At 38.0% G+C, this 15,151-nt stretch overlaps 1 protein-coding gene across 4 annotated transcripts in view; it reads left to right on the forward strand.

Annotated features, from left to right (window-relative positions):
• NOC3L (NOC3 like DNA replication regulator) overlaps positions 1-15,151 on the forward strand; it is a 45,348-nt gene that overhangs the window by 1,779 nt on the left and 28,418 nt on the right. For all 4 annotated transcript variants that reach the window (XR_013824312.1, XM_079900339.1, XM_079900340.1 and 1 more), the window contains exons 3-10: positions 992-1,124; positions 1,873-2,030; positions 2,614-2,667; positions 4,852-4,982; positions 7,925-8,086; positions 8,841-8,934; positions 11,120-11,295; positions 11,702-11,830. Coding sequence is in view for 3 of the 4 variants with exons in the window: in XM_079900339.1 (XP_079756465.1) it covers positions 992-1,124; positions 1,873-2,030; positions 2,614-2,667; positions 4,852-4,982; positions 7,925-8,086; positions 8,841-8,934; positions 11,120-11,295; positions 11,702-11,830 (1,037 nt within the window). In the remaining variant the exon portion in view is untranslated. The remainder of the gene's footprint in view (positions 1-991; positions 1,125-1,872; positions 2,031-2,613; positions 2,668-4,851; positions 4,983-7,924; positions 8,087-8,840; positions 8,935-11,119; positions 11,296-11,701; positions 11,831-15,151) is intronic.

The raw sequence follows: 15,151 nt of genomic DNA on the forward strand, positions 1-15,151 counted from the left end.
ATTGTCAGGGTTATTCTTTTGTAAACCTGTTCAAAAATTCCCAAGTACTCAAAAAACAGGTAAGGAATATGACCATTTTGAGTCAGACCAGTTTTTCTACAGGGTTACTCATACTTTCAGGGAATTCATATTTGGCTATATCTGACTATTCATTCTTCCCATGCCCATCTCATTCTCTTATCCTGACCTATTTAGTTTGATCCCTTGGCAACACGTTATTGTGATGTATAAAAGGTCATGGGACTGGAAGTCAGGAAACTTGAACTTTTCTCTTAATTTTGTTGCTTACTAGCAGTGTGGCCTTAGTCCGTCACTTAATCTCCAGGTACTTCATCTATTTAAAAAACAAAAATGCATTGGTTGAGTTAGATGTTTTTAAAGATCTATGTAAATTTCAGAAGAATTTAAAAAGCATGATGTGTTAGTAATTACATTTTAAAAATAGAAGCAAAAGATTTCTTCATTCTTATATGTTGAGCATCTAAATGAAGTCTCTCAGGCAGTTGGATATAAGAGTATAATGTTCAAGTGAAAGATCTGGGTTAGAGAGAATAGTTTTTGGAATTATCAACATGTAGATGGTAATCAAAGCCTTAGGCTTGGGTAAAATCACCATGGAGACTGTGTAGCATGAAAATAAGAGAACCTAGAACAGAATTTTAAGGAACCCAGCATTTAAGAACTGGGTGATCTCAAATGCTCTGAAGGACATTGCAGAATGTGTGGACACACTTATTTTTTGGTTGTTACAGTGACCTAAGAATGCTCCTGGCATTTAGATTTCAGGGGTCAGAGATGCTGGCATTTTGCCTAGCCCAGGACACCCAAGTACAACAAAGAATTGTCCTGCCCAGCGTATCAGTAGTGCTCCCGTTTAGAAACACTGGGCTAAGGTGTTAGTAAAGCACATGCTTTTCCTATCATAGACACAAAAATGCAGCGTTCTACATTTCTAATACTTGTTTCTGATTTCTTGTTGTTGTTGGAACAGGTAAAAGGATTGAGAGGGAAGAGGAAGAAGAGGAGGAAGCCCTTCCTTTAGATATGATGGATGAAGATGACTTACAGTTAATGAAGGATTTAGGGCAAAGAGCGTCTTTTCTAACGAGAGATCTTTCTTCTAGGTAATACTTCATTTAGATTATAGTCATTCACATCCTATCAGTGCTAAAAACTTGGTTCTGAATTTTACTTAGGTGGTTAGTGCAAGATGCTGCTCATCTCTGAACACAGTGTTTACAAAGAGTAAACCCTATTCAGTCTATTTCCTAAATAAGGTTCATAAATAAAACAAGCTGATTTTATTTAGTGTATATCTTTATTTCTTTTGAGTTTGAATAGTGAAGTGGAGTGAATGGGTGAAGTATGCTGTTCTTTGTTTGAGGCAGAGCAGTCCTGAGTTCTTTATGGCCATGTTACACATGCCTCAGTCCTTGTTACCCTATTAGGTATATATTATTCCCTTTTACAGAGAGGAAACTAATGCTTTCCCATTGTCACAAGTAGTGGATCTGAAATTTAAACTTAGATACTTCTAAGTCAAAAGTCCATGCTATGTTGTGACAGTTTTGGGGAAAGTAAAATAGCATGATGTCACCCTTGGCTCTGTGGAATATTCTTCAAAGAAAAATCTGCTGTAACTTTCACCTTGTTTTGCCTCTAAAGGGAAAACTAAGTGTAGCCATAGTTTGGGTCTTTATGGTTGGCCATACAATTCATTTATTCATTTACTATACAAATGCCTGGTCTAGATGCTAATATCTATATGCCTATTAAAGGTTTGGTTAGTGGTTTATTTTTCTGTGCTTTTAAAATGATAGGTCTCTAGGTTCTTTTTTAAATATATTAAAACTAAATTTTTTTTTCTTGTAGTGAGCCTGTTCACGCCAGGAAGCGGAAGCATGAGCATGTTATAGATAAATATGAAAAAATACCAAGAACTCTGCAAACTGAACCAGAGAAGGAACTGATTCACTTACTTCCTATTAAAGATAAAAGTGGTATAATCCCACAGACGAGAGAGAAACCAGGTGATCAGCCTATGTATTAGTTAAAATTTTAGTTCCTTACTAATAATCACGTTCAAAATTTTTTCATTCAATATTTATTTTAACTTTTACCCATATTTACAAAAGGGGATAGCTACAGTTAGTCATAGAGCAAACTTGATGATTTTGGCTGGAAATACAGATGGTTATCTCAGGTACCCATTGTACTATGAGTACAGCTGAAGCCACAAGGTTAAGGTGATTCTTTTCAGAGTATTTCATTCTGTTGTTTCTAAAATTAGAGCATATTAGTCATCCTTTTTTAGCCTTTTTTTCCTTACATGTATTTTTTGTGAAATAAAACGCACACAAAAGTCTAGAAATCAAAGATGTGAAGGTAGGTGGTTTATCACCAAAAGCATACCCATAAAACTACCATCTGGGCAAGAAGGAAGTACTGCCAGCACCCAGAAACTTCCCTATACTCCCCTAAATCACTAATTGCTCCCTCCTGACAAAAGTAACTATTTTCCTGAGTTTTATGGTAATCACTTCCCTGGTTTTCCTTGTGGTTTTACCACTTATGTATATTATCACACTTTTAATATGCATATTTTCCATATAGTTATTGACAGTAACCAAGATGAAGAGGATCAAGAAGAGATGGAACCTGAAGAAGGTAATGGGATGCATCTTTCTAGTTACTAAATTGTTAATTGAGAATTACATTTTTTTACTTAATAGTGAATTAATTTTACATAAAATCTGGAATGTGCATTTTGGAGTACTGGTCATTTCAAGCTCATTTCGAACATTTTCCCACATTTTGAAAGTCTTACTTTGTGTAACTTGAGTCTTTTTAAAAAAAAAAAATTATTTTTTATTTAATTTTGGCTGTGTTGGGTCTTTGTTGCTGCACACGGGTTTTCTCTAGTTGTGGCGAGTGGGGGCTACTCTTCGTTGTGGTGCGTGGGCTTCTCATTACAGTGGCTTCTCATTGTGGAGCATGGGCTCTAGGCGCACAGGCTTCAGTAGTTGTGGCATGTGGGCTCAGTAGTTGTGGCTCATGGGCTCTAGAGTGCAGACTCAGTAGCTGTGGTGCACGGCCTTAGTTGCTCCGCAGCATGTGGGGTCTTCCCAGACCAGGGCTCGAACACGTGTCCCCTGCATTGGCAGGTGGATTCTCAACCACTGCACCACCAGGGAAGCCCTGTAATTTGATTTTTTGTTGCTTTTATTATGGAAAATTTTATTCAGTTATGTTTGTGATGTCTAGGTATGCATGAAGAATCTTATAAATTGTTACTGTTTTGAATTCTTTTTAATTGTAAAGAAGGACCTACCTACAAATAACTGTTCACTTTTTAGCTTAAATTGTAAAAATGATTCTGTGGTACAAAATTATTTTGGTTCTTTCTTAGACCAATTATACTTTATGTATGTCTGCTTTACATAACTAAATGTGGGTTCTAAGAGCTAGAACAGTTCTAATCAAAGTTAAACTGAAAGAACGTATTTTATTTATTTTTTAAAATAAATTTATTTATTTAATTTATATATTTTTGGCTGCGTTGGGTCTTCATTGCTGCATGTGGGCTTTCTCTAGTTGCGGCGAGCGGGGGCTACTCCTCATTGCGGTGCACCGGCTTCTCACTGCGGTGGTTTCTCTTGTTGCGGAGCATGGGCTCTAGGCATGCGGGCTTCAGTAGTTGTGGCTCTCAGGCTCTAGAGCACAGGCTCAGTAGTTGTGGCACACAGACTTAGTTGCTCCGCAGCATGTGGGATCTTCCTGGACCAGGCCTCGAACCCATGTTCTTTGCATTGCAGGCAGATTCTTAACCACTGCGCCACCAGGGAAGCCCTGAACGTATTTTATTGTTTGAAACTATATTGGTTTGGAATTTGTGAGAGAACAAGCTGGTTAAATTTTACTTTCTCTTAGCAAACCATATTAGTGTAAATGAGATTACAGGACAACTGTTAACTGTTTTTAGGCATCCTTCATCAGCTCATTACAGATTATGCTTGTGTGTTTATTAACTCTAATTCCCTGTGAATTTCTTAAGGTGGATGTATTTTTGTGTAGCTCAAAGGACTATAGAGTTGAAAACAAAGGAGCATGTACTTTTAAAAAAACTAAATGAGATTGCTCTTTCCCTTAATTAGTATGAATTATTGTGGGTTTATTAGCACAGTAGTTAAAAATGTGAACTCTTAAGTCAGACTGCCTGGGTTTGAATCCCATTTCTGCCAGGGATATGAGCTTAGGCAAGTTACTTTCTCTTTGCCTCAGTGTATCTACAGAATTGGGTTAATGATAGTACTTGCCTCATGTGATTGTTGAGAGGGTGATATGTAGTAATCTTGGCCCATGGCAAGTGCTTGATAAAAGTTAGCTATCATGATTATTTGTTTTTTATAAATTTATTTATTTTATTTATTATTTTTGGCTGTGTTGGGTCTTCGTTGCTGTGCACGGGCTTTCTCTAGTTGCATGGAGCGAGACCTACTCTTCGTTGTGGTGCATGGGCTTATTGTGGTGGCTTGTCTTGTTGCGGAGCACAGGCTCTAGGCACGCGGGCTCAGTAGTTGCATCACGTGGGCTCAGTAGTTGTGGCTCGTGGGCTCTAGAGCACAGGCTCAGTAGTTGTGGTGCATGGACTTATTGCTCTGCAGCACGTGGGATCTTCCCAGATCAGGGCTCGAACCCGTGTCCCCGGCATTGGCAGGCGGGTTCTTAACCGCAGCACCACCAGGGAAGTCCCGATTATTTGTTACTACAAGAAAATTATTTTATTAATTAAGGTTCTTGGATACTTGTAAATAAAGACATGTTTAAGAGGGGAAACCTAATCTGTTTCAGAGATCATTGAAGAACCCATTAAAGAGCTGACGTTAGAAGAACATTTAATTGAGAGGAAGAAGAAACTACAGGAGAAGAAAATGCGTATCGCAGCCTTGGCATCTGCCATATTATCAGATCCAGAAAGTAATGTAAGTATAATTAATTTCCTTAGGCTCTTCATATTATATGGTGTATCAGTCTAATCTTTTAATATTCTTTTGTTAGCTATATGCACACACAGAAAGGAAGAGCATTAACAAAATGTAGTAGCTGAGTTAGAATAAGAGTACACAGGACCTTAGCCTACTCCAAATCTGTAGTCTTAGAAGAGTTACTTAAACATTCTGAGTCTTACTTTCTTCATCTCTAAATGAAGATATTGGACTTAATGTTGTAACTCTAAAAGTGGTTAAGTGTAAAAATTAACAGTACTAGGGAGGAGGAACCAACTTGCAAGTTGCTTGACTGATCTGCAGAGTTATTAAGGAAGGTGGTACACAAAAGCCAGTGAGATTAGTTCAGGAATAATTGTAAGTGGAAAAATTTTTTTCTTTAAATTTATTTACTTATTTATTTTTGGCTGCATTGGGTCTTCGTTGCTGTGCGTGGGCTTTCTCTAGCTGCAGCGAGTGGGGACTACTCTTCATTGCGGTGTGCAGGCTTCTCATTACGGTGGCTTCTCTTGTGGAGCACGGGCTCTACACGTGCGGGCTTCAGTAGTTGTGGTACGTGGGCTCAGTAGCTCCGTGGCACGTGGGATCTTCCCAGACCAGGGCTTGAACCCGTGTCCCCTGCATTGGCAGGTGGATTCATAACCACTGCGCCACCAGGGAAGTCCAGAAAAAGTCTATCTGTTTTAAATAAAGTAGACTGAAGAGTTATAATGAATTATCAGTGAGCCATGGGCATGGGGGTAAAGGTGGTGATAGTTATAACATGTGGGCTCAAGAAACCTGAGGTTCAGTCTTGGCTCTTTTTTTTTGGCGGTACGCGGGCCTCTCACTGTTGTGGCCTCTCCTGTTGTGGAGCACAGGCTCTGGACCTGCAGGCTCAGCAGCCATGGCTCACAGGCCTAGCTGCTCCGCGGCATGTGGGATCTTCCCAGACTGGGGCACGAACCTGTGTCCCCTGCATCGGCAGGCAGACTCTCAACCACTGCGCCACCAGGGAAGCCCCTTGGCTCTTTTAAGTACTATCTGTTAGACTTTGGGAAAGTCGTTTTACCCAAGCTCATTTTCTTCATCTCTAAAAAGAGGATGGTACTTTTTTGTTTTTTGGCTGCGCTACGCAGCATGTGGGATCTTAGTTCCCCAACCAGGGATCGAACCTGTGCCCCTGCAGTGCAAGTGTGGAGTCTTAACCACTGGACTGCCAGGGAAATCCAGATGGTACCTATTTTAAAACTGTTGTGAGGATTAAATGATAAAATATACATGAAGTCATTTAAGGGGTACTATTCTTTTTAGCTTGGTGTCCCCAGCATCCTACTGTGATGAGTATTTGTTTATTGAATGATAAAATAGATTATTTACATTTATAGAAAAAAAATTCATATGGGTATGCTTTGCTGTAGTACTTGTCCTTTTCTAATAAAGTGAGGGGAAAGGTCTGGAGCAGAATTGGGGAGGGGAATTTGGAATATTTCTCACCAGTATGATCTCATATAATCAGTATAAAGCCATAGAGACAAGAGCTATTGATCTCATTTTACAGTTGAAAAATTAAGGCTTACAAATTCAAGTTGTTTCATATTTTAATAGCTACTAGATTGGAACCCAGGTCTTCTAACTCTGGATCCTCATGCTCATTTCATACAAGTTAGGGTTGCAAATAGGTGGTGGCGTATTTGTCCTCTCACCACTATATGGCAAACATTTTTGACCAACCAGCGTATTCTGAAGATAGCAGAGCACTCCAGCAGGCAGTGGTAGTTCATCCAGTCAAGCACATTTGTTGAAATCAGCTTTTCACTTCTTCATCACATAATACAAATGATCTTTCTATGATCTTGTTGAAACTAAATGTGGATACATTATATTTAATTCCTGATTAGTTCATGTATAGGTGAATAATATACTTGATTGATGTATGTAACATTTTAATATATTTCAAAAAGTGTTTTTAGGGAAATATAGGACACACATGTTTTAGGAAAACCCAGTGCCATTTGCAGCAACATGGATGGACCTAGAGATTATCAGACTAAGTGAAGTAAGTCAGACAGAGAAAGACAAATATATGATGATATCACTTATGTGTGGAATCTAAAAAAATGATACAAATGACCTTATTTTAAAAATAGAAGTAGACTCAGTCATAGAAAACAAACGGTTACCAAAGGGGAAAGGGGCAGGGGAGAGATAAATTAGGAATTTGGAATTAACAGGTATAGATTACGGTATATAAAGTAGATAAACAACAAGGACCTGTATAGCACAGGGAACTGTGTCAGTATCTTGTAATAACGTATAATGAAAAAGAATCTGAAAAAGAATATATGTTTTTATATATATATAAAACTGAATCACTTTGCTGTACACCTGAAACATTGTAAATCAACTATACTTCAATTAAAAAAAGTAGCATCGGGCTTCCCTGGTGGTGCAGTGGTTGAGAGTCCGCCTGCCGATGCAGGGGGCGCGGGTTTGTGCCCCGGTCCAGGAGGATCCCACATGCCACGGAGCGGCTAGACCTGTGAGCCATAGCCGCTGAGCCCGCGTGTCCGGAGCCTCCACAACGGGAGAGGCCACAACAGTGAGAGGCCTGCGTATCGCAAAAAAAAAAAAAAAAAAAGTAGCATCATAAATAGAAAACCTAATAAAAAAAGAATTTCTAAAAAATAAATAGATTAATAAATTTATACTTTTTAAATTATATTTTTTCTAACTGCTTATTTAACAAAAATATGATGAACTTATAGCTTTAGTGATATATCTTTTGTAAATGTGAGCAGTGTCTGTAGTTGTGTGTGGCTGTACTAGACTGTGAGCCATTGTGTGAATTCCACTTATTGTGCCAGATGTGAGGCTGTTGTCTTTTGTTTATAATTGTCTTGCCATTTCTCTAGCCATATAAGGTATTTCTTTAACAGATTAAAAAATTGAAAGAATTACGTTCCATGCTGATGGAACAGGATCCTGACGTGGCTGTTACTGTTCGAAAGCTGGTGATAGTTTCTCTGATGGAGTTATTTAAAGACATTACTCCTTCTTATAAAATACGACCCCTAACAGAGGCAGAAAAATCTACCAAGGTAATGCTGGATATAATTTTTTTCAACATCTTTATTGGAGTATAATTGCTTTACAATGTTGTGTTAGTTTCTGCTGTATAACAGAATGAATCAGCTATATGCATACATATATCCCTATATCTCCTCCCTTTTGTGTCTTCCTCCCACCCTCCCTATCCCACCCCTCTAGGTGGTCACAAAGCACTGAGCTGACCTCCCTGTACTATGCGGCTGCTTCCCACTACCTATCTATTTTACATTTGGTAGTGTGTATATGTCAATGCTACTCTCTCACTTCATCCCAGCTTACCCTTCCCCCTCCCTGTGTCCTCAAGTCCATTCTCTACATCTGCGTCTTTATTCCTGTCTTGCCCCTAGGTTCATCAGAACCTTTTTTTTTTAGATTCCATATATTTGTGTTAGCATACGGTATTTGTTTTTCTCTTTCTGATTTACTTCACTCTGTATGACAGACTCTGGGTCCATCCACCTCACTACAAATAACTCAATTTCGTTTCTTTTTATGGCTGAATAATATTCCATTGTATATGTGTGCCACATCTTTATCCATTCATCTGTTGATGGACACTTAGGTTGCTTCCATGTCCTGGCTATTGTAAATAGTAATGCTGGATATAATTACTACACAAAATAAGCTGAAAATTTTGCATAGCTAGAGATGGGAGAAATAGTGGGGACACTCATATTTTGTGGTAATTTAAAAATGGATTTCAGTATTTTGATTTAAGGAAATAATCTTTTTTGGTCTTTTTAGATCCGCAAAGAAACCCAGAAGTTAAGAGAATTTGAAGAAGGCCTGGTTAGCCAATATAAATTTTACTTGGAAAATCTGGAGCAAATAGTTAAAGGTATATTAAAAATATCTTAAAAGTATGTAACACACTTAGCTTTGATCAGGAATGTGAATTCTATATTCTGTCCTGTGTGTTTAGAGTCATGTAGCGTATGGTCAGGAGCAGAGTCTATAGAGTCAGACTTCCTGGGTTCAAATTCTGGTTCACCACCTATGTGGTGGGCAAAGGACTTAATCTCTCTGTGCCTCAGTTTTTCCTGTCTATAAAATGGGAATAAGGATAGTACTTTACCTCATAGGATTGTTGTGAGTGGTGAATTAATTTATAGATATAAAGTAGAATTATAGTGCCTATACTAGGCACTGTGCTTTATCAGCTATCAGTATTAGTATTATTGTTGCTGCAGTTCTTTACCTAGTAAGTAGTTGTATGTTTCTTGAATTCATGAATGGCTGGAATTTATTCTGCTGGTTTTTTTTGAGGGTTTTTTTTCTACATCTTTATTGGAGTATAATTGCTTTACAGTGTTGTGTTAGTTTCTGCTATATAATAAAGTGAATCATCTTTATGCATACGTATACCCCCATATCCCCTCCCTCTTGTGTCTCCCTCCCACCCTCCTTAATCCCACCCCTCTAGATGGTTGCAAAGGACCGAGCTGATCTCCCTGTGCCATGCAGCTGCTTGCCACTAGCTATCTATTTTGCATTTGGTAGATGAACTTAAGGGCAGGACAGGAATAAAGACACAGACATAGACAGTGGACTTGAGGACAAGGGGAGGGGGAAGGGTAGGCTAGGACAAAGCGAGAGAGTTTAGCACTGACACATATATTCTACTGGTTTTTATTTGAAGGGGGTAGTCAGGGGAGAAAGATAATGTGAACTGGTTGTAGTGAGTGCCTTGAAAATGGGCTTAACATTATCGGGATGATAAACTCTTCTGTCAAACCCTGTTCTCTTTCTCTTCGTTCAGAAGAGGAAGGACATGGGAGGCATTCAGGCATGAATGGGGAAGAGATTTCATTGCCAAGGCGAGGTGCTTTCACCTGACTCACTTGGGCTCCTTTACTCAGTGCTGGGTCTAAGGATCACCCAGCTGCTAGCTCAGCTGCAGCAGAGCTACTTAATCTGTCGGCCCAGTAATGACATGGAGGTGGGATGGGTGGCATGGGCATTGCTTCTGTGCTCTGGCATCCCGACTGGAACCTACATACTAGTATTTATTTATTTACCTACTTGATCTACCTGTCTGTCTATTAGAATGTCTTCAAGATTCATCCTTGCTGTAGCATGTGTCAATATTATCTTCCCTTTTTAAGGCTGAATAATATCCCATTGTATGTGTACACTACATTTTGTGTATCCATTCACCCATCCATTATGAAGTCTTGTCAGTTTTAAGTAAATAGAAGGTATCATTCTTACTTACGGTGAATACAGTCTGAGGAAAAATCACATATATGAGAAGCAACTTTAAAACAGGCACTAGGGAATTCCCTGGCTGTCCAGTGGTTAGGACTCCATGCTTCCACTGCAGGGGACATGGGTTCTGTCCCTGGTTGGGGAACTAAGATCCCGCATGCTGCGTGGCACAGCCAAAAAAACCAAAATAAATAATAAAATAAAATGAAGCCAAGGCACTGTCTTCTATATTGTCTTTCACATCTCTGGTTGTGTATGATGTAGGAGGAGGTCTTGAACCTACTCTAGAAAAAAAATCAGCGTATTTTCATATCCTCACATTCAAGATACTGTGTTACAGTAACAGAATATGTATGTAGAAGTTTCTAGAAAAGAGGTACTGTGAATCATTAATTATTTTGAAGGAGAAATTAAACTTTTTTGGACCTCCTGGGTAAAGATACCACAGTGAGCATCAGCAAGAAGCCAGGGGAAATGATGCTTATGGAAAGCCAAGATTCTTGTAATTGTGGTTAGTCAGAGGGTGGATGATGGTAGGCAGATTTTAATGGTAACATCTGTACTTGTGTCTAAGTGTAGACAAGGATGATGGTAGGCAAATTTAACGGTAACATCTGTACTTGTGTCTAAGTGTAGAGAAGGATCATGGTAGGCAAATTTAACGGTCACATCTGTACTTGTGTCTGAGTGTAGCCAGCTCATACTTAAGAAGTCACATGGTATGTTGATTTTTCATATTACTGCTTATTACTGTAAAACAAACTAATTGAAATTTTAGCCAATGAATAAAGTAACTACAGTTATCTCTTGATTAGACTGGAAGCAAAGGAAGCTGAAGAAAAGTAACGTGGTTTCCTTAAAGGCCTACAAGGGACTGGCAGAGGTGGCTGTGAAGAGCCTGTGTGAGCTGCTGGTGGCCCTGCCTCATTTCAACTTTCACAACAACATCATTGTACTGATTGTCCCTCTCATGAATGACATGTCAAAATTGGTGGGTTGCTTTTGTTGCTGTTGTCCTTAACAGAAAATCATAGACGATGCGATTATTTTTTTTCCTCCCAAAATTCTTTTGGCGCTATTATTTTTCGCTAAAATTGGGTCCTTTGTTAAATACTGTCTCTTCAAGAAAATTGTTTGAATGTAAGCTTGGTGAAGTGGTTCTGAATAGGAGGTGGTTTTGCCCTCCTCTTCAGGCTGTGTCTGCACACATTTTGATTGTCATGACTATGGTGATGGAGGATTGTTGCTGCTGGCTTCTGGTGGATAAAGGTCAGGGAGGCTTCTAAGCATCCTCCAATGCACAGGACAGGGCCCCACAACAACGGATTATCTGGCCCCAAATGTCAGTACTGCTGAGGCTGAGAAACACTGGTTTAGTGTAACATTTTATTTTTCAGGTATCTGAAATGTGTTGTGAAGCAGTAAAGAAACTCTTTAAACAAGATAAATTAGGCCAAGCATCACTCGGTGTAATTAAAGTGATTTCTGGTTTTGTGAAAGGCAGAAATTATGAAGTTAGGCCAGAGGTAAGCCTTTTTTTTCTCACTTTATATTGTGTTTGCTTTTAAATTACGAAGTTAATTTTCAGTTGTTATGAGGAATTTATTTTTTATAGATGTGTAAAGTATAAAGTGAAAGTGCTCCCCAGAAGTAACCAGTCATAACAGTTCGGCGTGTATCCTTCTAGATGTTTTTGTATGCAGATAGAGACACACTTTGTATTTTAAAATTAAAAAAATGGGTTTATACTTTGGAAACTATTCTGGAGCTGTTTTCATTTAATGTATTGTGGACTAATGTATAGGCCTATCTATCCCATTCTTTTTAACAAGTTTGCTGTAGTATTCCATTATGTGAATAATATATAGTCCCTACTTGATGGATGGCTGAGTTGTTTCTAGATTTTTGCTGTTACAGTCAGCATGGAAAAGAATGTTTGGGCCACATTGTTTTTTCACACTTGTGTGAGTATTCTGTGAGTTAAATTTCTAAAGTGTGGATACTGGATCCAACAGTATACACATTTAAATATTTGAGAGCTAATGCCAAATTGTCCTCCAAAAACATTTGATCACTTGTGTTCCCGCTAGTGATAGGAGTGTCATTTCCCCACAACCTACCCAGTGTTGAATATTTTTACTCTTTAATCTTTGTTAGTCCGATAGGTAAAAAATTACATAAATTAATGTATATTATTTTGTTTACACATTTTTATTAGTGAGGTTTTACTTCCTTTCATACATTTATTAGTCATTTGAATTTTTTGCCTGTTTGTATTGTTTGCCAGTTTTTCTCCTCAGGTATTTGACTTTCTTAAAGACATGTAATAATTTTTAAAATGTGCATATATTTGAATAAATATGAGCCATGTACTGGGCACTGTTCTAGGTCCTGGGGATAAAGTAGTGAACAAAAGAAACAAAAGCTCTGTGTGTTTGTTGAGCTTAAGTTACATAGTAAGGATATTAAGTCTCTGTTATATAAGTTGCAAATATTTATTTGTTGCTCTGTCCTTTAATTTTGTGTTGTCTTTTTGCTTTATAGAAATTTTGCATTTTAATTACTTATTTTACAGAATTGATTTTTTTATATTCAAGAATATCAAGTATCTTGCCATTTTCTTTTATGTTCTTAAGTGAAGTTTTATAGTTTTCTTCATTTGGGTCTTAGATATTTTCATTAATTTTTAGTCATATAGTTTTGATTGTTAAGCTGATTTTTTTTTTTTTTACTGTTTTATTTCCTAATTTTGAAGTCTTCTTCCTTTGCCGTCAAATTCTTTTCATCCCTTATAGCTGATAACTTTAGTTGAACCGCTAACATTACAAATATTGGGCTTAAGTATTATTCAGAATTTTAGAGTAATCAGGGAATAAGGCTTGAACATGAAATTGGCCATAGGGAAACACTTTCATTTTAATGATGCTAGAATATAAACTGCTTTCTTTACTTTCTTGGTATTTATTTATTTGCTTGGTATATATATATACCTTGTATAGTAATGTGATTTTTTTAAGGTGTACAATGTGATGATTTAATCTATGTATACACTGTGAAATGATTACTGCAATCAAGTTAATTAACACATCCATCACCTCTCATAGTTACCTTTTTTGTGTGGTGAGAATACTTAAGATCTACTCTCTTAGCAAATTTCAGGTCTATGATACAGTATTATTACCCAGAACTTATTCACCTTATAACTGAAAGTTTGTATCCTTTGACCAGGATTTCCTCATTTCCTCCATTCCCTGGCAAGCACCGCTCTACTCTCTGGTTCTGTGGGTGTGACTTTTTGAGATCATACAGTATTGATCTTTCTGTGTCTGGCTCATTTCACTTAGCATGATGTCCTGCAGGTTCATCCATGTTATCAGAGATGACAGGACCCTCTTTTTAAGGCTGAATAACATTCCGTTGTATGTATATCCCACATTTGCTTTATTCCGGCGGGCACGTAGATTGGTTCCATATCTTGGCTTTTGTGAACAGTGCTGCAGTGAACATGGGTGTGCAGATATCTCTTTGAGATACTGATTTCATTTCCTTTGGATATATACCCAGAAGGGGGATTGCTGGACCATATGATAATTGTATCTTTAATTTTTTGAGGAGCCTCCATACTGTTCCATAATGGCTGTGTCAATTTACATTCCCACCAAGAGTGTACAAGGGTTCCCTTTTCTTCACAGCCTCACTAACACTTGTTATTTCTTGTCTTTTTCATAATAGCCATTCTGATAGGTGTGAGGTGGTATCTCACTGTGGTTATGGTTTGCATGTCCATGATGATTAGTGCTGTTGAGCATCTTTTCATTTACCTGTTGGTCATTTGTTGTTTGTCTTCTTTGGAAAAAATGTGTTTTTAGAGCCCTTGTTCTTTTTCAAATCAGGTTTTTTTTGCTGTGAGTTGTTAGAGTTCTTTAGTATTTTGGATATTACCCCTTATCACATACATGATTTGCAGATATTTTCTGCCATTCCATAGGTTGCCTTTGCATCCTGTCGATGGTTTCCTTTGCGTATGGAAGGTTTTCAGTTTACTGTAGTCTCACTTGTTTGTTTTTGCTTTTGGTGTCATATCTAGAAAATTAATGCTCAGACCAATGTCAAGGAGCTTTGTCTCTATGTTTTCTCTTCTAGGAGTTTTATGGTGTCAGGTCTTACATTTAAGTCTTTAATCCATTTTGAATTAATGTTTGTGACTGGTAAGATAAGGGTCCAGTTTCATTCTTCTGTATGTGGATATCCAATTTTCCTAACACCATTTATTGAAGAGACTATTCTTTCCCTATTGTGTATTCTTGATTCCCTTACCAAAGATTAGTTGACCATGTGCCGCATTCTTTGATTTGGAGTTATTTTTCATTTGTGGGTGATATTTTATGAGCACATAGAATACCTACAAAATACTCACATCTTTCTGAGACCTAGAGTGACTTCAGGTTCAGTGTTTATGCTTTTAGTTCTTCCTTGTTTTCATTACATGCTTTAAATGAAGTTCTCAGCTTTCTTCCAAATGTACATATTGGAACCTCGGAAGAATACAAACCTGTAGTTCTTTTTTTCTCCAAGAATGCTGCTGTGACTGCAGGTCAGTAGAGTGGTTTCTTCCCCAGAAAACATAGGATTTTAAACCCCTTTTGTCTTTGTGTTTGGATGGTTGCTGTAGCACACAGTACATCAGTTTCTAAATTAGTTTCTGAACTTTTTTGAATGGCTTAAGGCAATAGTACATGTGGTCCCTGGACCAGCATCAGCTGGATTAGAAATACAAATTCCGGGGCCCCGCTGCAGACCCGCTGAATCAGAAGCTCTGGGGATGGGGTCTAGCTTTTTGTGCTTTA

The sequence above is a fragment of the Stenella coeruleoalba genome (assembly GCF_951394435.1).
Source record: "Stenella coeruleoalba genome assembly, chromosome: 16".
Lineage (NCBI taxonomy): Eukaryota > Metazoa > Chordata > Mammalia > Artiodactyla > Delphinidae > Stenella > Stenella coeruleoalba.